The sequence below is a fragment of the Ascaphus truei genome, chromosome 8, assembly GCF_040206685.1.
Source record: "Ascaphus truei isolate aAscTru1 chromosome 8, aAscTru1.hap1, whole genome shotgun sequence".
Lineage (NCBI taxonomy): Eukaryota > Metazoa > Chordata > Amphibia > Anura > Ascaphidae > Ascaphus > Ascaphus truei.
Window position 1 is genome coordinate 23,580,589 of NC_134490.1, and position 25,189 is coordinate 23,605,777.

The window sequence follows — 25,189 nt, forward strand, 5'->3', positions numbered from 1 at the left end:
GACTGACCAGAGGAACTGCTGTCTTGAGCTGCAGAAGGACTGGACTGTATGCTGATAGCAAGACAAGGGGACCAGACCTCAAAACCTGGACAGACATTGCTGTAGCACACAAAGGTGCTTACCCAGGAGAGCAGAGAGGACTTCCCCTACAGCTTCAGGAGAACAGATAAGACTTTCTTTTGGAACTGTAATATAACTGTATATATGTTGTGACAGAAACCAGGGGATGGTAATAAATTCTATATATATAGGGCTCCCAGTATACTGAACAGTTTCTATCAAGTCTGGCCTGGGAGTGCAGCCTTATAATACATGCACTCCATCCCACAGTTTGGCAAGCGCTAGAACTGAGGGATGAGAGATCCAGACCAGAGTTTGTCTGCCTGCCTGATTTCTGTCACCTGTCATGCTAATTAGAAATCAGGTATGTAAGACTGATTTCCTGTTTGCTCTTCCCTCTTCTCCAGAGCCTGGAAGGCTGCTGAACTACAGTGGGGAGAAGCCTCTTCCCCAAACAGGTTCAATCATTCTGTTCATTTGGCTAAGACTGCAAAAGTACCTTGTTTTGTTGTTGGAAGTGGAAAAGCCACTTCCACCCTGAGTTAGGGAAATCTAAGTTATCGCTCAGGTGAGCAGTTTTTGTTTTGATGTGTTTTGTTGTATGCACTGTGGCAGTCTCAGTGCCTGGGACTGAATAAACCAGGCATAGCCTGTTTAAAGGAACAGTACATGACGCCTCATCATTTAACCTACCCTAAAAGACCATGGGCCTCATGCAGAGAGCAGCGCTATGCAGAATTGGAGAGGGGGAAAATTTTTACCTTTTTTGGAGAGTTTTTATGTCCATATGCAGAAAGGGCAGAAAACTGCCTTTCTGCATATGGAGAGTTTCAACCAGCGCTATTAGCGCTATTAGCGCTGTTGAAACTACTGGGGAAAAAATCGCGTTTTTTTTTTCCCCTCTCCACCGGCCGCGGAGCGCCAGCTGCTTGGTGGAGAGGGAAAATGTTGAAAATCGCGCCATTTTTTTTGCCGCGAACAGCCACTAGATGGCGATCGCGGCTCTCTGCATACGGCAGAGAAAAAAACTGGAGAGAATTTAAACTCTCCAGGCGCGCGGCGAATTTGAAGGGGAAAAAAAAAAAATGGCGCTTTTTTTTAAACTTGCCGGTTTCTGCCTTTCTGAAGGCAGAATCCGCCAATTAATGCCGCTTTCACTTTTTGCGCTGCTCTCTGCATGAGGCCCCATGTTCTAACAGTCCCGGAGTAAGCTGTTTGTCACAATGTTTATATTTTGGGGCTGGTAAATATCTTAGCTAACCAACCCAGTCAGATAGGGCTGAGCTGCATGTGTAGATACTCTCCAAAGCAGAGATAGGGTTTTTTGTTTGGCTTATTTTCATATATTTTTGCAGTGTTTAAAGCGACAGGCACAATAAAGCCTTGTTTTAATTTCACCGTAAAACAGTCTCCATAGTGTACCTCTGCACATGTCCTCCTACAGTCAGCAAATGCATTTTTCAGGAAAATGGGGTCAGTGTGTTCAGGGCATTTCATAACAGCCACAGCATGCAGAAATTAAACAGTATTTACCAGAGCGGCAATATAGGAAGCATTTCTCACAGGTGTACCAGCAAAATACAATAATCATTCACAGTATTGTCTTACTTATTAATGTTCTTTAATCAAACTCATCCATTCCCCATAATCCATCATCTAAAACCAAAACCTGAATTTTTTTTTTTAGAAGAAAACCCAAAAACAAGACACGGAGTCAGGTGAACATCTACATAAAACAGTTTAATTATCCGATAATTAGGTACTATACAAAGTCTGTGAAAGCAAATACAAAATAATCACTCAATAGGGATGTTTAAATTGAATTCAATGTTGCTTATTTTAAATTAGGCACAAGAGTTTAGGTGACTTGTATGAGAATTAGAACATGGTGCATTTTAGGTGAACCTTTCCAGGACGAATGCAGAACTAGTTAACATATTAAAGCATACTGTAGTTTTCAAAATTGAAAGGCAAATCATTGATTTATTTTGGTTACAACTAAAAATATCCAGGTTAAAAGAAGAAGAATTGTATTAACCAATCATTGATGTGATTGGACATGTTTCTGAATGATCATTCTTTTTCACAACATTGTAAGTGCAGGACTTCTTATCGAAAATCGCTTCACACGTCTCTTCATCATATCCCCTGGGTATACCAAAGCTGTCACAAAGCAAGAGAAACATGAATTATGAAACACAAAGGATGTTATGTGCAATTAAGACTGTGTGCATTACTAATACAATCTGTGAAACAGCCGCTAACCCAGGAGATATAGTAATGTCAAAGCCAACACCTTTTGAGGGGACGAAACCTGATTCCAATCCCAGTGTTAGATCTTTGTGAGATTAGCCAAGCCATATTATCACCCTGTGCCTTAGATACCAAACATAGAATGTAAACCCTTGATTGTAATGTACTGTATTGTCATTGAAAAACAATGCCCGATACACTGCATGCACCAAGCAGTGCTACAGTATTCCTTGAAACACTTTGCAGGGTGTCTGAGGACACCAGGTGGCCATTTAAGTGATAGACGGTAAGTATCTTCAGACACTGGAATCTGTATTATGGGACAGCAGCACTTTTTAAAAATGACCCTGTATGTTATATCCAATGTGTTGTACCTTGTCATAAATATGTACACCCGTCTTGCAATGCATTTCCTGAATATTTTACCTGGAATCTTGATTATTGGCATAATAATTTACACCATACTGTATGTGTTTCTGTGACAATTAAATCTGGCGGTCTTGATAAAGGGTTTTACGAAGTGGGATTGAGGGCATTGGGTAGAGAAACTATGGGGCTTATTCTCGTAGCTCTGAACAAACAGCTTATAAAGTGCACTCTAGAAGCAGATTGGCATGCTTTGCTATTCTGCAAGCCCTTATCGCATGTCCAAACCACGTCCAAATGGCTTTTTTAGAAGCAGTCTCAGTCTTGCTCTGTCACCCAATCGGTTTGTCAAAAAATCCTCCAACTTGCATTTTTTGCATCCAACTGCAACTCTAGAAGCTCCGTTATGCAAACCGCTTCTAAAAACAGCATCTAAAGAGTTGCGAGATTGGTATTACAAGTTACATCTACAGCCTGAAATATGGGTTTGGCTGAGAGAAGCGGTTTGCAATAGAGAATAAATTTTATTTCTCACATTTTATTCCACTATTTGTGAACACGTCCGTTTTGACACTCACAATTTTGGAGCTTCTAGAATACGCCCCATAGCATGGTCACTGTTATTAGGAGAATGAGGCATATGGAAATTCATGGATTGTCATAATAATGTTTTGTTAATATAATCCAGATACCATGTATTGCACTTCTGCGTTGACAACTATACAAATGGAAGAGAAATGTTTGACTGGAATTAAATAGTAAGATATTTGTATAAAACATACGTAGAACAGCATTGCATTCCATTCTGGCGACATATGCATTCTTCACAATATGGGGTCTTCCATTTGGTGTTAAACGCATGCACCTCTCCATCTTCCATACAGCCTAAGGAAAGAAATACATGAAGCTTGTAACATTGTTCCCCCCCCCCCCCCAATAATACAACATATTCCAATGTACAACTCTGAATATCATTCCACAGGAATCAATGCCACTGTTGGCACAATGTATCCCAATGTATCCCGACATATCATACCAGAGAGAAAAGTAAACCTGCTGTATCTGTACCTATCGGGTCCAGGATAGATAAGCTATGATCATTTATGGCACACACATAAGATTTATGTATTATGAACTATGCTGAATATAAACTACCTATCTTCCTCCTACTGTGGTAAGTCCTGTTAAGGGCAGGCACCAGTAGTCGTCATGGGTTTTCCCCCTTCCAAGCCCTGCCCTGAGTAGTAGATGCAGGCCCCTGACGCTGCTGCAGGCATGAGACAGAGGGGAGGTTCTGCTGACATCATGAGGGGTGTGGCTGAGTCTATTTAGCAGCCAGCTCCTGTGAGTGACTGTCTGTTCTGTCCGAGGAGTTGGAGGAGACAGTGCGGTCTCACCTGTGCAGTCGTACAGGAGCAGAGAGAGGAGAGGAGAGACTCAGCCACTTTGAGTAGAGCTGATAGTACCATAGACCCGGTAGACCAATGCCCCTCACCCCAAAGTCTGGGGTGATGGGGAGAATCCATTCCCCACCCAGAGGATAACCTCTGAGGTGGGCCGCGGGGTATTCACGCCGCAGCCCAGACCATCCTGTCGGAAGAGAGACTTGGAGGGAAGGAGAGGAGGAAGGATCGGTGAAGGGAGGAGAGTGGAGTAATCCGCGGGACATTGCAGTTGTTGTGGCTGTTGGTCGCCACTACATTTGGAGTCGCTGATCTGACCAATAAAGAAACAATACTTTTATACAAAGACTGTGTGTAAGTCTGGAGCATTCGCCCTGGGACCAGGGTTCACTCTTCTGTACAGGTCCTATCCCATATCCCTGGGAGTATAGAAGATGGAGGCGCTGCACCACTAAGAAAGCATGGAGGCTACCACCCCAGAAGCCTGGTCCTGTCTCCCCAATAACAACGCGGGAAGCTCAGGCCCTCCTGTTCCTCGCAGGTATGCACCACCACTACGCATGTAATCTGCCCTCACGCACCCTAGACACCACAGATGAGTCTGGGGGGGGGGGGGGGGAACAAGGGTTACATTTGGAGGCGAGCTGCTGAGATGCCAGAACAGGTCAGGCTTACAACGAGGCGGAACGGAAAGAGTGAGATGCACTCTCTGTGCAAGTGCTGGAGAAGGAAGGGCGCAATTGCATATACCGGGGGTAGTCAGGGGAGCGTAGACTCTCGCACAGTACGCCCTGGGCGCCCTTGGGAGGTGGCGTAGGAGGGGTGAATAGTTAGAGCTGTTATGAGTGGCCAAAAGTAGGAGACACCCATACATAGGGAGATGCCCGGTACACTAGCTATCACCCACACAAACGCACCACAGTGCACTTGAACCGTAGACACCGAGTACAGTGCATGGAGGAGAGGAGTTCCGCTGAGCCTGGGGTAAAGCCACCTCATATTAGGGGGATAAAGAAACAGAATGCAGAGCACACGTTTGGAGGTCAGTCAGTGTTTAGGTACGAGATACCCAGTAGACACTGAGTCTTAGGGCACATGTACATTTGGAGGGCTCATCCAAGATGGCGTCCGTCCCGACATATGCCCCGCGGAGCAAGAGAGCCGATCTAAAATGGCGGTTAACGCCAATCCTAGAGCAAGCACGTGCATTGTGCAAAGAGACAGTGAGAAAAATGTGGCGGGAAATGTGCAAGGGTCTGGCGCCAAACCCAGATTCCTTGCAAGATGAGCGACGCGAAAGCCGAAAACCCACCCACCTGTGCAGTGACTGGTCAGAAAGACAGGCCACGTCACACTGAAGGAGAAAAGACCCCGCCTCTGGATTCCACCAGAGGGAGGAGGCCCCAGGAGAGCCTATCAGGAGAGTCCTCCCCAGCGAAGGGAGGGACCGGAAGCCAGAGCGAAGAGCTTCACTTTTGTCTGGCATTCGATGAGCAAGGAGCTGAAACACTGAGCTGTTCCAACCCTGAGGGAACCATGACTGAGATGAATACTTCGATTTACCAACCACATGGAGGCTTACTGGTAGTGGAGGTAGCCGAGCACGAATACCTCCCGGTGTTTGTGCGTTCACTGCGGGATACCGGGCGCGGTACCAAGCACCAAGGCCCGATGCCCTCAATGTGGCACATTTTACCTTTGGCCGAACGAGCCGTGGCCTTTGATCGAGACCCCGCGGGGTGCCTCTCCGGGAACATTGACGGAGGTGGCGGAAGGCAAAGACAAGACTGCCCTGGTTCCCCGTTACACCCAAGCGTGAGGAACCAAGGCCCAGCCCTCTACCGAACCGAGCTAGCTGTCGACAGAGAAGAGCGCGACCGCAGTGGAGGTACCGGAGCAGGACTACTTTGTACCTATACCCACTGGTTGTATCGCAGAAGAACCCGGTGACTCCCTAGCAGAGGAACCAATCTTGATATCCTCGTAGGAAGAGGTTGGCGTGACATCGGTGGCAATGCGCCTACCGGCGAACCACCCCAAAGGCATCGAGAGGGAGCAGACGAGTCCAGAAACTGTCCGACGGCGAGTGCTGGTGCGGCCGGAGGCCCGTAAGAGTCCCACGGCCGTGGTGACTCCCAGTGCGGCGGAGACGGAGACTGAGACGACCTTAGAGGAGCCCGATATAATCAAACAGCAGCGGACTCCACCACCCCCCTTACTCCCGCCAAGCGACAGCAGCGACCGCGGAGAAGGAGAGGCTTGCGGCCTACTTGTCCGGCCGTGCACCAGATGCTCTGCCACCGCCCATTCCGGTACACGACGCACTTCCGGTGCGTGACCACGGAGCGGATGGAGAGTCTGCGGGCACCCCTGATGACGTTGTTTCCGGTTCGACCGGAAAACGAAGGCCGGAAGCGCTGTTCTCCTCACGGAGAGTAGCCATGGCCACGGCAATGGCCACCCTGATGAGCCCAGGTCCATTTAGAGAGGTGAGACACATGGCGGAGAACTCCCCCAAGAGAGCGTCCCTTGGTCGCGGAATTACCCGCTTGCTGGACAATGACCTGAACGTTGCCCCTGCCCCAGCCCATAGCTCCATCGGCCCGGCCACTGCCCCTGCCCATCACGAGTATTGCCACCGGGACCTAGCAGGGATTAGTTATGTAAATACCCCAAATACTCCAAGGACTTGTGGGATTGGGAATTGAGCGATGAGGGGTCAGATGGGGAGATACCGTATTCAAGTGTTATACCTGTGCCTAACCCTGTGCTGTTTTCTCCTGCAGCTAGAGGGAGGGCCCGTGGGTCCCACACTCCTGTAGAGGCTGGGCCTACCAGCAAAGTGGTTAACAAGATGAATCCTATGGTGTATTATACTGCAAAAGGGTGGAGAGATTGCTCGCGATCTACTGATGCGGGTACGTCCGGTGTATCATCTCAGGTAGTCTGATGTAGAACGCACTAGTCATTCCACAGAGTACGAGCACCGTGACAAGTGGTGGTCACCCCTATTCACCGGCTACAATGAGGGGATGGACCGTACGTGGTTCCTATTAATTAAGAATAATATTGGTGACCATTGGTGGGCGGCTGGTTCTTTCACTCAACAAGAGGTAGAGGATGAATTAGATCAGAGCAGAAACTTGTTGTACCCCGAGGCCCCAGTATCTTATATGATGAAGTAGCTCCGGAAGAGCCTGTGTTTTGGGTACTGCCAAGCAGGGCGGGTAACCGCAAGCTCACCAAACTAAGTCGAGCTGACCGGGCCATAATGGCTAGATACCGGCAGTCCCACGGATATGAGTATCCTTATGTGCCTGAGCCCATCATGAGGGAAATAGAAGAGAATCGGGATAACTGGCTCAGGGAGGCTGTGCAGGAATATCTTCGGACCAAGTTCGGTCAGGGAGGGTATCATAATGAGGATAAAATAAGCGACTTGGTCCGCATATGGAGCATAGGTAGATGTATCTACATGCATGGTATAAGCTATCGGCCTGAGCATGGGCCGGTCCAGTCTTTCGCTGTGACCGTCATGGATCATAATGGGCGGAGGATAAGAAAGCCTGATCCAAAGCATTATCTGTAGGGTTCTCCATGTTGGGAGTACTCAGTTGTATTATCATTGAAACTACCTCATATGCAATGTATGATGACAATGTCTCATGTGTGCTGTTTCCCAGGTTGTTCGCCGCAGGATGGGTCTGCTAAAACTAGGTCCAAGTGGGGACCATTGGATTCCACCATAGGGAGAGTGTAGCCCCCTGTAAACAGCACAGGCTATTCCTATCTTCCTCCTACTGTGGTAAGTCCTGTTAAGGGCAAGCACCAGTAGTCATCATGGGTTTTCCCCCTTCCAAGCCCTGCCCTGAGTGGTAGGTGCAGGCCCCTGACTCTGCTGCAGGCATGAGACAGAGGGGAGGTTCTGCTGACATCATGAGGGGTGGGGCTGAGTCTATTTAGCAGCCAGCTCCTGTGAGTGACTGTCTGTTCTGTCCGAGGAGTTGGAGGAGACAGTGCGGTCTCACCTGTGCAGTCGTACAGGAGCAGAGAGAGGAGAGGAGAGACTCAGCCACTTTGAGTAGAGCTGATAGTACCATAGGCCCGGTGGACCAATGCCCCTTACCCCAAAGTCTGGGTGATGGGGAGAATCCATTCCCCACCCAGAGGATAACCTCTGAGATGGGCAGCGGGGTATTGACGCCCCAGCCCAGACCATCCTGTGGGAAGAGAGACTTGGAGGGAAGGAGAGGAGGAAGGATCGGTGAAGGGAGGAGAGTGGAGTAATCCGCGGGACATTGCAGTTGTTGTTGTGGCTTCTGGTCGCCACTACATTTGGAGTCGCTGATCTGACCAATAAAGAAACAATACTTTTATACAAAGACTGTGTGTGAGCCTGGAGCATTCGCCCTGGGACCAGGGTTCACTCTTCTGTACAGGTCCTATCCCATATCCCTGGGAGTATAGAAGATGGAGGCGCTGCTCCACTAAGAAAGCATGGAGGCTACCACCCCAGAAGCCTGGTCCTGTCTCCCCAATAACAACGCGGAAGCTCAGGCCCTCCAGTTCCTCGCAGGTATGCACCACCACTGCGCATGTAATCTGCCCTCACGCACCCTAGACACCACAGTGAGTCTGGGGAGGGGGGGCAAGGGTTACACTAGTTATTTTCTTTAGCGCTAATATAGAAGAATATGAATATCCACCAACCGATATTTGTCTTCCAATGTAATGAATACAAAATTCACGAATTACAAGATATTTGCTAAAGTTTACATAACATTATTATATCCAATAACTAGTGTCTATATCCAGTGGATATATGGATATTGACTAGAGAAATGTTAGTGGATTTCTTCAACATATAATGAATTTATATCTATATGTGTATGTATGGAAACATTGGCCCATATTTTCAGAATTGTGCCTCTGTCTAACTACATTTTAAGTTCACTTGAAAATCTATAACATTTTCCACTCTTTTTAAATCAATAAATGACTATATCTAACACAACTTCACTTACAACTTTATCAATGCCATTAATTAACTCATTAGATGAGCAATGCTGCATTGCCAAACATAATTTCTACTATTTGGCGTCAATATTGCATCCGTACTGTTCACTACTTGGGTCATAACCTGGTACAAGTACAACTTATATATTTAGCTAGTAGGAAGTATTATTACAACCTACTGAGGACTGGAGTTGAGATCCCCTGCCTTACAGTCCCTTCACTTGCATGGGACATATAGGGCCATGATTAGCACTGCTTAGTAACTGTGGCCCTGAATCTCCTTGAAATAAGTTGTTTCAGTTTACAAATACAAACAACCGATTATCACTGAAAATTCTAATAACACGATGATTAGAAATCGCCTGTTATTTACCTGCTACTTTTATCTTGGAGTTCAGATTCAGTTTCAATTTTTGCATATAGCAGTAAGCACTCGAGAGTGCCACTGAGACGGCAAATGCAAGAGCAAGAGTCAAAAGGAACTTCTGTAAAGAAAAAGCATAGAATGTTTCCGATCAACTGTAAGCAACATGTGACACATAATTATCAACAATATAGGACAGTGTATAACAGCCACTGCGTATAGTAATTGTTTGTAAAATACAACAGAGCAGAAAGCATTCACATGGCAAACAATACAATAACACAATACAATATATATGCATGTGTGTTGATTATTTATATTATCTTGTTTTTTCCTTACTTATCTGATAACTGATGAGCTGATGCATATGCTTATAACATAGCCTATAGTTCGAATTCAGTATATATGTTTGGTTTAGACCAAACATGGCACAGAATCGATTTAATTCCCGACCCTGATTCTGCGCTCGACTATTTCCAATCTGAGTTCTTAAAACTCTGTGATACCCATGCTCCACTACGCAAAATAAGGGTACGGGGGGCCCACCTTCCATGGGTTACACCTGACCTTATAGCACTCTACCAGTTCAGGGATGCCTTGTGGAAAATCTACAAAGTAACTGGCACTACCAAGGATCTCAATCATTACAGATGCAAGCGGAACATGTGCACAAGGCAAACAAGGCATGCAAAAGCACAATATTACTCTGACAATCTCTACCAGAATACATCAAACCAAGCTAATTTCTGGAAGGTTATCAACAATATATTCCAGCCTCCTAACCATCAACAACCAAGTTATATCACTAAGGGGGATATTACTCTGACAAACCCCTCTGACATTGCAAATGCATTCAATGATTACTTTGTGGGGTGTGCCACTAACTTATTAGCGAAACGCAGCCCAAACCACAAACCTGAATCTCATCCTGGGAGTACCCCTATAGTCAAACCCCCTCCCAACACTGCCCACAATTTTCAATTTGGCCCAATATCTGAAGAGGGGATTATAGAAGCGCTCCTCAAACTAAAACTAAGCAGCCAATGTGGACCCGACTTACCACAATCTAGGTTCCTACGACTTGGTGCCCCAGCCATTGCCAAACCAATTGCTTCCATAGTCAACTCTATCCTGTCTGCAGGCCATATCCCTAAGACCTGGAAAACTGCCAGAGTTGTCCCAATCTTCAAAAGTGGGGACAAAAACACTGTCTCAAACTACAGGCCAATCTCCCTTCTCCCAATCCTATCCAAAGTCATGGAAAAATGTGTCTACTCCCAATTAAGCGATTTCTATACAAAAAAAATTTCCCTAGCCAATTCCAATCTGGCTTTCGTCCCAAACACTCCACCGTAACTACCCTGCTAAAAGTTTGCAATGAAGTCCAGTGTGGAATGGAACGGGGACAACTCACTGGTGCAGTATTCCTATATTTTGCAAAGGCTTTTGACACAGTTGATCATGCTATCCTGCTTAACAAACTCCAGAGCTCTGGAATAGGGAAGCATGCTTTAAACTGGTTTCAGTCCTACCTATCAGGAAGATCCCAACATGTGTCCATCTCAGGCTCTAACTCCAACCCCCTGGATATCACCTGTGGGCCCTCTGTTCTGGGCCCTCTACTCTTCTCAGTGTTCATTAATGATCTTCCCACAGTTTGTAAGGAAGCCTCAATACACATGTATGCAGATGATACAATCCTATATGCACACAGCCATAGCCTCTCTGACCTTCAACACATACTTCAGTCTGACTTTTTGAGACTTGAAAATTGGATTTCCCAAAACAAACTGTTTTTAAACACTGACAAGACTGTAACAATGGTATTTGGGACCAAGACTAAATTTGTAAAGCTTCCAGTGACTGAGCTCCTGATTAGAACCAATGCTAACACCACCCTAACACCTGTCACTAGTTTTAAATACCTGGGTTTTTGGTTTGACTCCCACTTAACATTCGGGATGCACATTGATACCCTGACAACCAAGACCTATGCCAAACTAGGGGTACTTTACAGGAACAAATCCTTCCTAAGTCTCCTGGTCAGAAAGCGTATCGCACAGCAGATGCTAATGCCAATTATTGACTATGGAGACATAGTATATGGCTCGGCACCTCAAACCCAACTTAGCAAACTTGACACCCTCTACAATTCAATTTGTCGTTTTGTTCTCCAATGCAACTACAACACACATCACTGCGAAATGCTCAAAGAACTAGATTGGTCAACACTAGAGTCTAGGCGCAAAGTTCACCTCTCCTGTCTTGCCTTTAAATTCTTCATGGGCAAGCTACCCAGCTACAGTACCTGAACAAGCTCCTCACCCCTACCTCTTGCAGCAGTTATCATCTGAGATCAGACTCCAAAAGACTGTTCATGGTCCCAAGGCTCAACAAAGTATCCGGACGTTCCTCCTTCTCCTACCGTGCACCCCAAAACTGGAACAACCTACCAGAGACCCTCACATCCACCACCAGTTTAAGTTCTTTCAAATCTAAGGCTGTCTCACATTTTATCCAAAGCCAGGGTGTGCAGCGCACAGCAGTAATGAAAAGAGCAGGTCTTGCAAAAAATAATAAGTCCTTTATTGAAAATTCATGGTGATGTGGGACAGCAGCAAACCTTCTACGCGTTTCGTTCAAAAGAACTTTATCAAGAAGTGCGGTGTGTATTAAAACAGACAATTTAAATACAGCTGATTTGCCTGTTTTCGCGCCAAATAGTGACGTCACTGGATGTCTCTAACCAGTGAAATACATGATCTCCGCGCATGCGCGCGGCGCCAGAGTACTAAAAATTCCCTGTTCATACCAGCCGAGCTGGACATCTCAACCAATGGAGTTCATGATCTCCGCGCATGCGCGCGGTGACAGAGTGCTAGGGATTCCCTGCTAATACCAGCCGTGCTCAATCACTGGATGTACGCCCCTCCGGGCAGTTCCACCAATGAGAGCATGCCTCTGGCAGTCACAGGAGAACACCCACTCCTTCTCGCTCAGCGCATGCGCTGATATATCACCCTTCCCTATTTTTCACTAAACAACATAACGACCCTAAGGGAGGTTACAGAGGTATTAAGGATAGGTTTAATATAAAAATGCATGTAGAAAATGAATGAACTAGGGGATATATAAGGCAGTCAGCTGTATTATAGGCAAAATAAGAGTATACACAATACATGAAAACATATGTGTATATATATATATATATATATATATATATAGTAACAAAAGAATTGTATAATTGTAATTAGAAAAATACATATAACAAGACAATTTATTGTTTAAAAATTATATTAAACAAAACAAGTTTATTAAATAAAAATGCTAAAAAAGCAATGCTAAAAGAGCAATAAAAACATATTAAAAAATGCAAATATGTCTTGTGCCTGTAAATCAGCAACAGCAAATTGCATGCCCCAATGGATGAAAATAGAGGTCATGTGGTTTAAACATACAATAAATTTCTATTTAATGTGAAGTGCCGTGTAGAAGATATATACATAGTTATACATAGATTGTCATTAATCTGTCTATAACATAGTTTGGATGAATGCATAGTAAACAATACTGTGGCAACATTAGTGATATTTTACCTCTAATAAAAATTATTTAGACAAATCGAAAACACTTTAACTAAAGTGAACAAGACTGAGAAAGCTCTTATTTGATGTTAATCTTATGTCACGGAGATACGTATTAATACACTTAAGGTAATATTTATGATTTATGAAGATACGAATAAATCCCAATATAGTATAACTAATGGTATTTTTGGATTTTTTTTATTATATATATATATATATATATATATATATGAAAAAATATACAATGAGCAAAAATATATTGTTATTAGAAGACAGATAATTCTTATTTAAGAAAGTGGTTAATGTTCCATTCTACATTCATTCCATCAGGGAACCTTGTTTTTAATGTAAATATCCAGTAGGACTCTCTACAATCTAATATTTTTACAGTGTTACCCCCTCTTTCTTTTTTGATTATCTTCTCAATGCCCACAAATGAGAAGCTGTTAATGCCCCCTTGCCCACATTCCGAAAAATGTTTGGACACAGGATGCTCCATATCTTTTTTGCGTATCAATCTGCAATGTTCTTGCATCCTTATTTTTAATGCCCTTGTGGTCCTGCCGACATATCTCTTCCCACAGCCACAGGTGATGAGATAAACTACAAAGGTAGTATTACAATTGATAAAATTGTGTATAGTGTGACGTTTGTGTGGACTGTGGGAAAAGACATGCCGAGCAGGTTTCATGAATTGACACATGTTGCAATGGTTGCATCTGAAGGATCCTTTGGTCAAAAAATGTTCTGAGCTTTTAACTGGCGTTGATACTACACTAGGGGATAAAAATGTAGCCAATGTCTTGGCTCTTCTGTATACAAATTTCGGACCCTTATCTGTATATTCCCGAAGAATTGGATCCATCCTTAATAATTCCCAGTGTTTATTCACAATTCTATTTACTTGACTGCTTGATTTACTATATTGTGAAATAAACAAAGGACAGGTCCCATCATCCTTGATGTCTCTTTTTGTACCCCTCAGAGATTCAGTGTGTGCGCCCCCCCTCATTCTGGACACAGAGGGCAATACCGTTGCTCGTTCAATTTCTTTGACTTCCTGTAGTGTAGTCTGGAGGGTCTCCTGATCATATCCTCTTTCAACAAATTTATTTGTCAGCTCCTCAGACTGGGTCAAGAAATCGCCAAGGGTTGAGCAATTCCGCCTCAGCCTGAGGTACTGACCCTTGGGTATTCCCTTAATCACAGATCTGGGGTGACAACTGTCCGCTCTCAAAAATGAATTCCTAGAATTTGGTTTCTTGTAAATATCAGATTGTATTTTTTGATTGATGTCTATGTAAAATAGAATGTCCAGGTAGCTAATGTGATGAGAATGATAATTGATAGTGAGGTGAATATCAAAAGTGTTGTTATTTAAATATTCTATAAATTCTAATAAAGTGTCAGTGTTCCCGTGCCAAATGAAAATAAGATCGTCAATGAAACGTTTGTAAAAAATGATATTGTGCCTATAAGTGTTTGTGCTACCAAAGATAAAGTTATTCTCCCACCACCCCATAAAAAGATTGGCATAGGAGGGGGAAAAACTTGTCCCCATTGCCGTCCCCCGAAGTTGCAAATAAAATTTGTGATCAAAAAGAAAATAATTGTGAGTGAGTAAAAAAAGTATTGATTCCATAATAAATGTGGTTGTAAGTATTGAGCTTCCTGGACACTCTATGAAATGGCGGACAGCCGTCATGCCCAGATCATGTTGGATGATCGAGTATAGGGAGACCACATCCATGGTTACCCACAGGTAATCCTGATTCCAACTGATCTTTTGTAATTTTGTGAGCAAATCCCCTGAGTCCAAGCTAAAGGAAGGCAAGGTCCTAACAAAAGGTTGTAAATATGCATTCACATATTGAGACAGACCATCTCCCAAAGATCCAATACTAGAGACTATTGGCCGACCAGGGGGGTCGACCAAAGTCTTATGGATCTTTGGGAGATGGTGGTATATGGGAATGACAGGATGGAGATTGATAATAAAATCTAGTTTATGTTTAGTCAATACATGTGTAGCTGTCCCCAGATCCACCAACTCAAGGAGTTCCCTCAAAAAACAGTCAGTGGGGTCCCGTGGTAGTACAGAGTAGGAGGACACATCTCCAAGTTGGCGGAACGCCTCCTTGAAGTAGTCAGTCCTACTCTGCACCACCACAGCACCCCCTTTGTCTGCATTCTTAATTACTAACATGGAGTTATCCTGCAATGACTTGATGGCAATTCTTTCTTCTTTACTAAGGTTATCATACCCTGAATGGGAAAAGGAAAAGCCCTGAGCTAACAATCTGAGGTCACGAACCACAAGGTTCTCAAACATACTAAGGTATGGGCCTTTAGCAAAAGTGGGGTAGAACACTGACTTCTCCCTGAGTTTGGATTCCCAGTCTCCTAGAATGTATGTTTGTGTGTCTTCTAGAGTATTGCCCTCTATAAGAAGATCTTCCATATCCCTAAGTATACAATCTTCTCTAAAAGAGTCAAGAGTTCCTGTATGGGGGGAGGAGGAGGAGGAGGAGCAAAAAGGATTAGTTGTTTTACAAGTGGGTAAATTACGTACTTCACAAGGCACTTCACTTAGAGTTGTCACAGTCTGAGACCCACCTCCACTGTTTGGTTGATGGTAGAATTTTTTTAAAGTAAGTTTACGTACAAACTTATGGACATCGACCACTACACCAAAGAGGTCGATGTCCATAGTGGGAGCATATTTTAATCCTTTATTAAGTAGTGAGATCTCTGCATGTGACAACTCAATACCTGTGATGTTGATAACATTGTTAGTGTAATTTAGTAATTCTTTTTCCTTTTGTTTGCCCTCTTCCCTCCCGTGTCTTTTCTTCCCCCCCCCCTCCTTGTCCTCTTTCGTCTCTCCTGAACATAAGGTAGTTTTTTGACTGTTGATCAGTTTGGTAAGTATCACTCTGTTTAGCAGGTATTGGTTCCCCCCGGGCCATGGAACCGTCTGATGAACGCCTCTCGTCTCTGGGGTGATCTGTATTCCCACGTTGTGGATTATTGGATCTATTTTCCATGTCCATAAATGAGACAGAGTGTGATGTAGTTTCCACATCAGACAGTTCAGAATCACCACTTTGGTAATCAAAATTGCTTGTTTTTAAAATAGATTTGCTCGGGGTTGATCTGCGTGACTGATTATTAGATGTATCCCTTGAAAAGCGGTCAAATACAGGAACAGTTCTCTGCCAATTGTATATCTGATTTTTTTCGTAATCAATACGATCACGATCATATTTGTTTTGTTTACGTATCATAATTTCTCTCTCTGCATCCTCCACTGTTCTAGCTAATATCTGGTCATATTTGGAAAAGCCCTCAATGTCCTTAAATTTCCGCAGTTTATCTTGTAGTTCTTTAATCTGTGTATCAAGTGTTGATTTCTCTTTGATCTTATGTTGTAAAATTAATTCCAAAAGAACAGGTATTCAACATGGTGATCCACTGTTCTTCAAAATTCAGAGAGAGAAATTATGATACGTAAACAAAACAAATATGATCGTGATCGTATTGATTACGTGTGTGTGTGTGTGTGTGTGTGTGTATGTTCCTGCACCCCTTAACCAATGTCTGGATGTCCCCACTTCACAATATCTAAAGCAGCAATCCCACCTGGGATCTTACCTGATCCGCAGTCCCTCAATGTCCAGGTGCCCACATTCCCGCAATGTTATACATTGGAGGGGAGGTGTTCCCTACCTGTCTTCTGGGTTAGGGGGGGGTTCCGATGTCTTCTGTGTGAAGCTTGAGCCAGATCTGGAAGAAAGCAGTATAGGGTAGTTAAGATTTCGGTGTAGTATAGGGCAGTTAAGATATATAGGGTAAATAAGAGATCCAGAGTGTGAGTGACAGAGAGAGAGATTGTGGGGGAGAGAGAGAGAGAGAGTGTGGGGGAGAGAGAGAGTGTGGGGGGGAGAATGTGTGGGGGAGAGAGAGAGTGTGGGGAAGAGGGAGAGAGAGTGTTGGGGAGAGGGAGAGAGAGTGTTGGGGAGAGAGGGAGAGAGAGTGTGGGGGAGAGAGGGAGAGAGAGTGTGGGGGAGAGAGAGAGTGTGAGGGAGAGAGAGTGTGGGGGAGAGAGAGAGTGTGGGGGAGAGAGAGAGAGAGTGTGGGGGAGAGAGAGTGGGGGAGAGGGAGAGAGAGTGTGGGGGAGAGAGAGAGTGTGGGGGAGAGAGAGAGTGTGGGGAAGAGGGAGAGAGAGTGTGGGGAAGAGGGAGAGAGAGTGTGGGGAAGAGGGAGAGAGAGTGTGGGGAAGAGGGAGAGAGAGTGTGGGGGAGAGAGGGAGAGAGAGTGTGGGGGAGAGAGGGAGAGAGAGTGTGGGGGAGAGAGGGAGAGAGAGTGTGGGGGAGAGAGGGAGAGAGAGTGTGGGGGAGAGAGGGAGAGAGAGTGTGGGGGAGAGAGAGTGTGTGGGGGAGAGAGAGAGTGTGTGGGGGAGAGAGAGTGTGTGGGGGAGAGAGAGAGTGTGTGGGGGAGAGAGAGAGAGAGTGTGTGGGGGAGAGAGGGAGAGAGTGTGTGGGGGAGAGAGGGAGAGAGTGTGTGGGGGAGAGAGAGTGTGGGGGGGGAGAGAGAGAGTGAGGGGGAGAGAGAGAGAGAGAGTGGGGGGGGAGAGAGAGAGAGTGGGGGGGGAGAGAGAGAGAGTGGGGGGGGGGAGAGAGAGAGAGTGGGGGGGGGAGAGAGAGAGAGTGGGGGGAAGAGAGAGAGAGTGGGGGGAAGAGAGAGAGTGTGGGGGGGAGAGAGAGAGTGTGGGGGGGAGAGAGAGTGTGGGGGGGAGAGAGAGAGTGTGGGGGGGAGAGAGAGAGTGTGGGGGGGAGAGAGAGAGTGTGGGGGGGAGAGAGAGAGTGTGGGGGGGGGGGGGGAGAGAGTGTGGGGGGGGGGAGAGAGTGTGGGGGGGGAGAGAGAGTGTGTGGGGGGAGAGAGAGTGTGGGGGAGACAGAGGAGAGAAACGGTGGGTGACACACACAGAGGGTGGGTGATACACAGAGAGAGAGGCTGGGTGAGTGACTGACTGGTTGAGTGGTTTGCTGGGTGAGTGGCTGGGTGGGGCGGGGGTGACTGGGTGGGTGAGTGACTGACACTGACTGGGGGTGGGGGGTGACTGACACTGACTGGGGGTGGGGGGGTGACTGACACTGACTGGGGGTGGGGGGGTGACTGACACTGACTGGGGGTGGGGGGTGACTGACACTGACTGGGGGTGGGGGGTGACTGACACTGACTGGGGGTGGGGGGGTGACTGACACTGACTGGGGGTGGGGGGTGACTGACACTGACTGGGGGTGGGGGGTGACTGACACTGACTGGGGGGTGACTGACAGCGGGGGGTGACTGACTGGGGGGAAGGTTATTGACTGGGGGGGGGGTTACTAACTGGGGGGGTGACTGACTGGGGGGGGGGTTACTGACTGGGGGGGTTACTGACTGGGGGGGGGTTACTGACTGGGGGGGACCTCTGGTGTCACACACATACACATACTCCCATACACACATACATTCATTCCCACACACACACATTCTCCCACACACACACACACACACATACAGATTCTCACACACACAGGGGAGGAAAGGCCGCGACCAGCACCACGCAAATCCCCCACCCACCCGCGCCCATCTCCCGCTCGTGTGGGGGGCAGGCCGACATCCCCCCCCCCAATCAGCAGGGTGGGTGGGAGGCACGTGGCGAGGTATCCCCCACTGGGCGCCCCAGGTGACAGTCAGCCCCGCCGTGGCCGCCACTGCCCTGCTCTCCTCGCCGGCATGTCACAGTGCACGGCCAAGCTGCAGGCTGCTTCTTCCCCCCCAGCCCGCGGCGGCATGAAGCTCGTGGGGGGGGGGCCAGGCCAACATCCCCCCACCTCATGCGGCGGCTGCGCCATCATTAAGGTAGGGGACGCATGGGAGGCACGTGGTGAGGGCCGAGCCCCCCCCCGCAAGCCAACCGGGCTGCAGCAGCGGGGACCTCCCGCCCCTGACATCGATCGGTGGATCGAGGGGAAGGGGACAGGAGGAGGGGAAGGGGACAGGAGCAGGAAGAGGGGAAGGGAGCAGGAGGAGGGGACAGGAGCAGGGGACAGGAGCAGGGGACAGGAGGAGGGGAATGGGACAGGAGCAGGGGACAGGAGAGCTTCCGCGGTGGGGAGTAGGGAGCCATGTGGGGACCAGGGGGATCGCAGGGAAGGAGCAGAGGGGCCGCAGCATGGAGAGTACTTACCCTCCAACAGAGCTCCAGGCAGAATGGCTGCTCGTTGGGGGCGGGCTCATATAGAGCCTGGCCGCGCGCCCACAAAGCCTGGAGCGCGCGCCAATCAGGAGTCAGGTAGGGGAGTTTTTTTTTTTTTTTTTTTAACGCGAGCAGGGGAATTTCAGCGCGAACGGGGGAATTTAAAAAAAAAACACGTGTGCTGCTTGGGCCAATATTTACTCGCCCGGGGGTTAAATCCACCCGCCCCGGGCGAGTAAATGTATACAATTGTTGAACACGGTATATATATATATATATATATATATATATATATATATATATTGTGACATAGTCCAAAGATGTTAGGCAGCTTTCTGCCCCATTTTAGAGCAGAAAGTGCAGGAATAGTTACAAATGATCCGTTCCACAGCTTCCCATTACCTCAGGCAGCTGGATGGAAAATCCAGACCACAGATTACAATGGCTCTAGTTCTCCCTCACCTGCTCTTCTAATCACATGCACAGGTATTTAGAGCAGAGAGGTTTTGCATTTAACTCTCTCTCCTTGGAGCCTGGGGGCTGGGGGTGTCGCTACTCTCCTGCATCCAGTATCGAGGTTGACGGCCTCTCCACATATGACAGTACCAGAGGATTTGCCTGGACACCACGAACAGATAAGACAAAACAAATGATTACTGCTGTTGCTAAAAGACTGTGCTGTATCTTGTGTCCATAAATGAGAGAGCATTGTTTTAAGCTGGGGAACCAGTTTAGTTGGCCAGCAGCTGTTAGAGAGACTGATTCTGATGTGTAGTTAGATCCCTGAAAGGGATAGGATTTGCTTATATGATTTTGGTTTTATTTCTTGAAATAACAGTGTGGGAAATATTGTAACACTGAAATGTGTGAACTGCTGAATGAAAGTATCTGAGTACCTCTAACCTACACATGTTAAAGCTGCAGTACCTTACTTGGATGAAAATAAAGCAGGCAGAAGCCTGAGTTAAGCAGCATAATACTTTGCATGATCCGGTTTGTTGTATAATTAACCCTAGAAGACTGTGTCGGGAAGAACCCAGACAGACGTCAGCACTACAAAAGAGGGGCGTTTGTCTCATATGGTGGAGAATGCGGGTCGACACTAAAAAGTCTGTGGGTTTGCAAATAAACGCGGGGGTTTAAAATGGCCGCCGAGCTGAACTAAAGTACAGATGCTATGAGTGAAGTCTGTCCCAATGTGTATATCAGTTGTGCTTCTAGCATACACAGAGAATGTGCGAAGTGTGGATGCAATAGCACCCTGAACCCAAACAGAAAACCAAAATCATATAAGCAAATCCTATCCCTTTCAGGGATCTAACTACACATCAGAATCAGTCTCTCTAACAGCTGCTGGCCAACTAAACTGGTTCCCCAGCTTAAAACAATGCTCTCTCATTTAGGGACACAAGATACAGCACAGTCTTTTAGCAACAGCAGTAATCATTTGTTTTGTCTTATCTGTTCGTGGTGTCCAGGCAAATCCTCTGGTACTGTCATACGTGGAGAGGCCGTCAACCTCGATACTGGATGCAGGAGAGTAGCGATACCCCCAGCCTCCAGGCTCCAAGGAGAGAGAGTGAAATGCAAAACCTCTCTGCTCTAAATACCTGTGCATGTGATTAGAAGAGCAGGTGAGGGAGAACTAGAGCCATTGTAATCTGTGGTCTGGATTTTCCATCCAGCTGCCTGAGGTAATGGGAAGCTGTGGAACGGATCATTTGTAACTATTCCTGCACTTTCTGCTCTAAAATGGGGCAGAAAGCTGCCTAACATCTTTGGACTATGTCACATAATATATATATATATATATATATATATATATATATTCGCTATTACAGAGAAATGCTAAAAAAAGAAATACAATATATATACTGAGTGTGTGTGTGTGTATGTGTGTGTAGTTCTTCTTTACATTTGAGTATTTTTCTAATTTTTGGATATACACTGGCGACATACTTTATTCGAGCTCGGCTAGTCCCACGAATTCGGGTATACCCAGGTGTATTGAGGTTTGTGACTGTTTTCTGCCCGAGTGCATTGGGTTATTTTCCAGGCAGGGATTGAAGCATTTTATTCCCGCTGGCTGCAATACTGCACAGTATATATATATATATATATACTGCATTACAATTCATGAATTTATGCCATCTGGTAGACACGCGCAGCATTGCAGCCTATTAAATCCTAATCATTATCATTTAACAGATCAGCCGCCCGTCAGCCAGGCATGAACCCAGGCTGGGAAGGCAAACGCAACGGGGCTTGTCAGAGGTGAGGAGCGGCGCATTCCAGGTATCTGCCAGGTACATACTGGGTATTTGCTCGAATAAAGTGTGTCGGTGCAGTAAGCCTTATGAATTGATCTTTTTAAAAATACATCTCAAATATACACCTGTGTCAGAGAATAGATATTTCCGCAAACCTAAATGTTATTCCTTTGTGCCACTATTGGAGAATCATGGAAACGGTGGACTGACCTGGACAAGCTTAGGGCTGTAATATACATTGTGCGGCCGCGCGTTCCAATGCGAACGCGCGTGCACGTGCCGCATGCTTTTTGTGTATGTAGTGCCAGGAGCTGCAGGTAAGGTATATATGTGTGTGTATGTGTGTGTGTATGTGTATGTATGTGTGAGTATATGTGTGTGCATGTGTTGTGTGAGTGAAAGTAAGTCCTAGATGTAGGCTGAAACCTTATATATGTATTCCCGTGCATGCATATATTAAATAGGAGTAAATAATGGATCTGGAAAGCAGGCAGCAGAGCCAAACTGCTCAAAGTCTGTCTCCTAAATGACTGATTCTTTACCATACAAACTGATAATCGGGATGAAGATCTGAGAAGATATAAAGAATTAGAACTGACATTCGGCTAAGTGATGTGGTATTCATTAAGGATCCTGAAAGGGATTTCAAAGTATTAGTTTGAGCCACGGTAGAAGAGATGACTTTCCTAAGGTGATACTGAGATACTACCTACACCTTGTTTCTTAGGTTTAAGTTCAATCACATATCTGAAGGGGCTTCGTTTTCGGCTGACTGCGGTGCGATCAGGCACTTCTGAGATTATTGAAAAAGCCCTTAAATCAGATATAGGAAGCAATGTATCAAAGGCAAATTTGTAGAGAAAATGCACACAAATTGCATCATTTTCACAGGTGGTGCACACCCGATAAACCACTCTAGGCTGCAGTAAGATTTTTAATCCTAAATATTATTTTTTGTTTCTTTTAAGATTAATTTATTTTAAGTATGGTGTAAATAAAAGGTACGTTTTAATTGCTTCAAGCTGAAATTCATAGCCATATATTATCTTCTCAAGTATAGCACTCTATATATGATCACTTTAAATATCTGTGGAGTGCACTGAATTTAAAGGGGTTTCTTTTCTTTCAGCTGTACTCTACTTTTGTATAATATTTAATCCCTTGGTGGCACCAACTAACCGTGCAAATTGATTAAATGAATCCTTATAATTAGACTAGACAGTTGGAGAAAAGTTTTTTTCTTCTTTCTCCCTACCCCATATTTGTTGCCTCTTTGAATATCCAGAAAGGAATTAATCAACTAAAATAATAATTATCTCGGAACACGGTGAGTCCTCTGAGTTAAGAAATAATCTGGTTTAAATTAAGTAAAAAAAAATAATCAAGATTTAAAAAAAAAGTGTCAAATTATTTTTATTGCCAGTTATTAAGATTTGAAAGGACAATCCCTCCGAGGACCAAGGTGAACCAATGACTGACATGTTTAAGGAGTTAAATTAAAAGAGTTTGATTTTCTTTTGCGATTTTGAGTAATATCACTATGTGCTAACCAAGAATTTGCACAGACAAAGCCCCCCTCTCCTCCCTTTCTATTTTAAAGGGGCCAGTTTAACTTAAACTCAGAGTAAGAAGGTTGGTGAGAATGCTCAAATACCCTGCTTATATAACATCATACATAGAGAGGTGTATGCCATACAGTGAGTTACCTTATTGAAGGTAAGCAAGCCTTATCCCAGAAAATTGAAGGTGAATGAGAGACCCACCACAAACAATTTCATTGGGGGCTAGTGGGGCTGATAGCCCAGTACTCACGGACACCTCTTGTGATGGATGTGCTGCTGCTGATAGATCCAGGGGAAAACGAAAGAACAGAGCACCATCGATGACTGGAATCAGGAGGGGATCCAAATAACAAACTCTATTGGAGTAAAAGCACAGGGAAACACCTCCTACACGTTTAGAACAAAGGTTCTTTATCAAGGAGTAACTCCTTGATAAAGAACCTTTGTTCTAAACGTGTAGGAGGTGTTTCCCTGTGCTTTTACTCCAATAAAGTTTGTTATTTGGATCCCCTCCTGACTCCAGTCATCGATGGTGCTCTCTTCTTTCGTTTTTCCCTTAAACTCAGAGTATCAATATATATATTTTAAACAGCGTATCATTGTAACTGTAATCCTGTAAAAGATCCAATCATCCTTGAAGTCACAGTTTTACTTATTTCGATCTTAAAAATTGACTATATAACGCTTCTTGTTGGGAACAGCAGATCCAGTACACTATGTTTACCTCTTTGACTAATGATGGCAGCATCGAAACTTTGCAAACATAGTTACAGAGCTACGATAACAATGTTGATGACTGGTAAGCAGTCCTATCACTAAAGGACATTAGAGAAATATGAATTGGGTGATACTGTATATATGAAGAAGTAGGACTGCTTCATTTATTACAAAAATCAATTTAATCAAGGCAAATAACTTCACAAAAAGTGTAATAGCAAGTTTAAAAACAAGAGGTACATAGTCACCACACGGATTTCATAAACATTAGTGTTTCAGGCGACACAGCCTTTTCCTCTGGCTTTATATATTTTATTTTGCATTGCTTTGACAATACATATTTTTGCTTTATAATTGTTAATCACTTTCCTACCAACAGAAAAACACACCCACCGTAAGCTGCACATGTCTCCATACGCACCTTTTCCATACCTGCCCGACATGGAAATGACTGTAACTTTGCCATAAGCCCCTCCCACTTCCTAATATTGTCACAGCCCAATGCAGACATACAAGAAAACGGTGTACAGAAGAATAATACAGAGACGCTGCCTGTCACAGATACATTGCAGTGGGATTTGGGACAAAATAACCACTTTGCACTAATTGTTAGGAAATGATACATAGACCCCTGTAAGTATTAAGAAATGTAGGATGTCCTTTGAGTCTTGCTGAGAGTCCAGTGGGTGTATCAGGATGCCCTTACACATGGGAGACAAGGAAACCTCTTATTTTGTATTAATTACACATGGGAGACAAGGAAACCTCTTATTTTGTATTAATTACACATGGCATTGGATATTGGAAGGCTGAAGCCTGTAATTGTGATGTTGGGGAGTAGCTGCAGCAGGCTGTTTAATCTCAGCTGAGTTTAACCTTTAAATATCAAACATTTCCCAACCTCCTTTGCTATCTGCAAAATTAAAATGCTAGCTCCCACACGACCATGCTTCAGCTCAGGTCTGGGTCATTTATGCTGCTCCACATTAGCCTGTTTTGTATTGAGTATTTATTTGACTGTGTTGCCTTACGCTTCCCTGGAGGAGCATGCTGCCTTCTATCCTCCTTCAGGCTGCCTGATGTGGCTTTTCAGACAAATAGGTGGTAAGGTGACATTTTGGCCCCAGCTGGTGTCTTAGAGCATATCCCTGCTTAGTAAATATGAGCCTACGCCCAGCATTATTACTTCCAAAAAGTAAAATAAGTAATGCCAAAATAAAAATGAGCATAAATGGAAGTGACACAATGTTACAGGTTCAAACTAATGCCACATTTAATATGAGATAAAAGACATTGAACATTGGACGTACCATTGTAGAAGGTCAGTTCTTCCAAATCTAAACC

At 45.1% G+C, this 25,189-nt stretch overlaps 1 protein-coding gene across 2 annotated transcripts; it reads right to left on the reverse strand.

Annotated features, from left to right (window-relative positions):
- Nucleotides 1-1,781: 1,781 nt before the first annotated feature.
- On the reverse strand, nucleotides 1,782-25,189 carry LOC142500904 (beta-microseminoprotein-like). Of its 2 annotated transcripts, none has more exons than XM_075610177.1 (4): nucleotides 25,156-25,189; nucleotides 9,472-9,583; nucleotides 3,462-3,564; nucleotides 1,782-2,223 (listed from the first exon to the last, which is right to left on the reverse strand). In XM_075610177.1, exons 1-4 carry the CDS (start codon nucleotides 25,156-25,158, stop codon nucleotides 2,094-2,096), a joined length of 348 nt encoding a protein of 115 aa, XP_075466292.1. In that variant the 5' UTR covers nucleotides 25,159-25,189; the 3' UTR covers nucleotides 1,782-2,093. The 2 variants fall into 2 exon arrangements, with proteins under 2 accessions (XP_075466292.1, XP_075466291.1); XM_075610176.1 differs by lacking the exon at nucleotides 25,156-25,189 and adding an exon at nucleotides 24,267-24,291.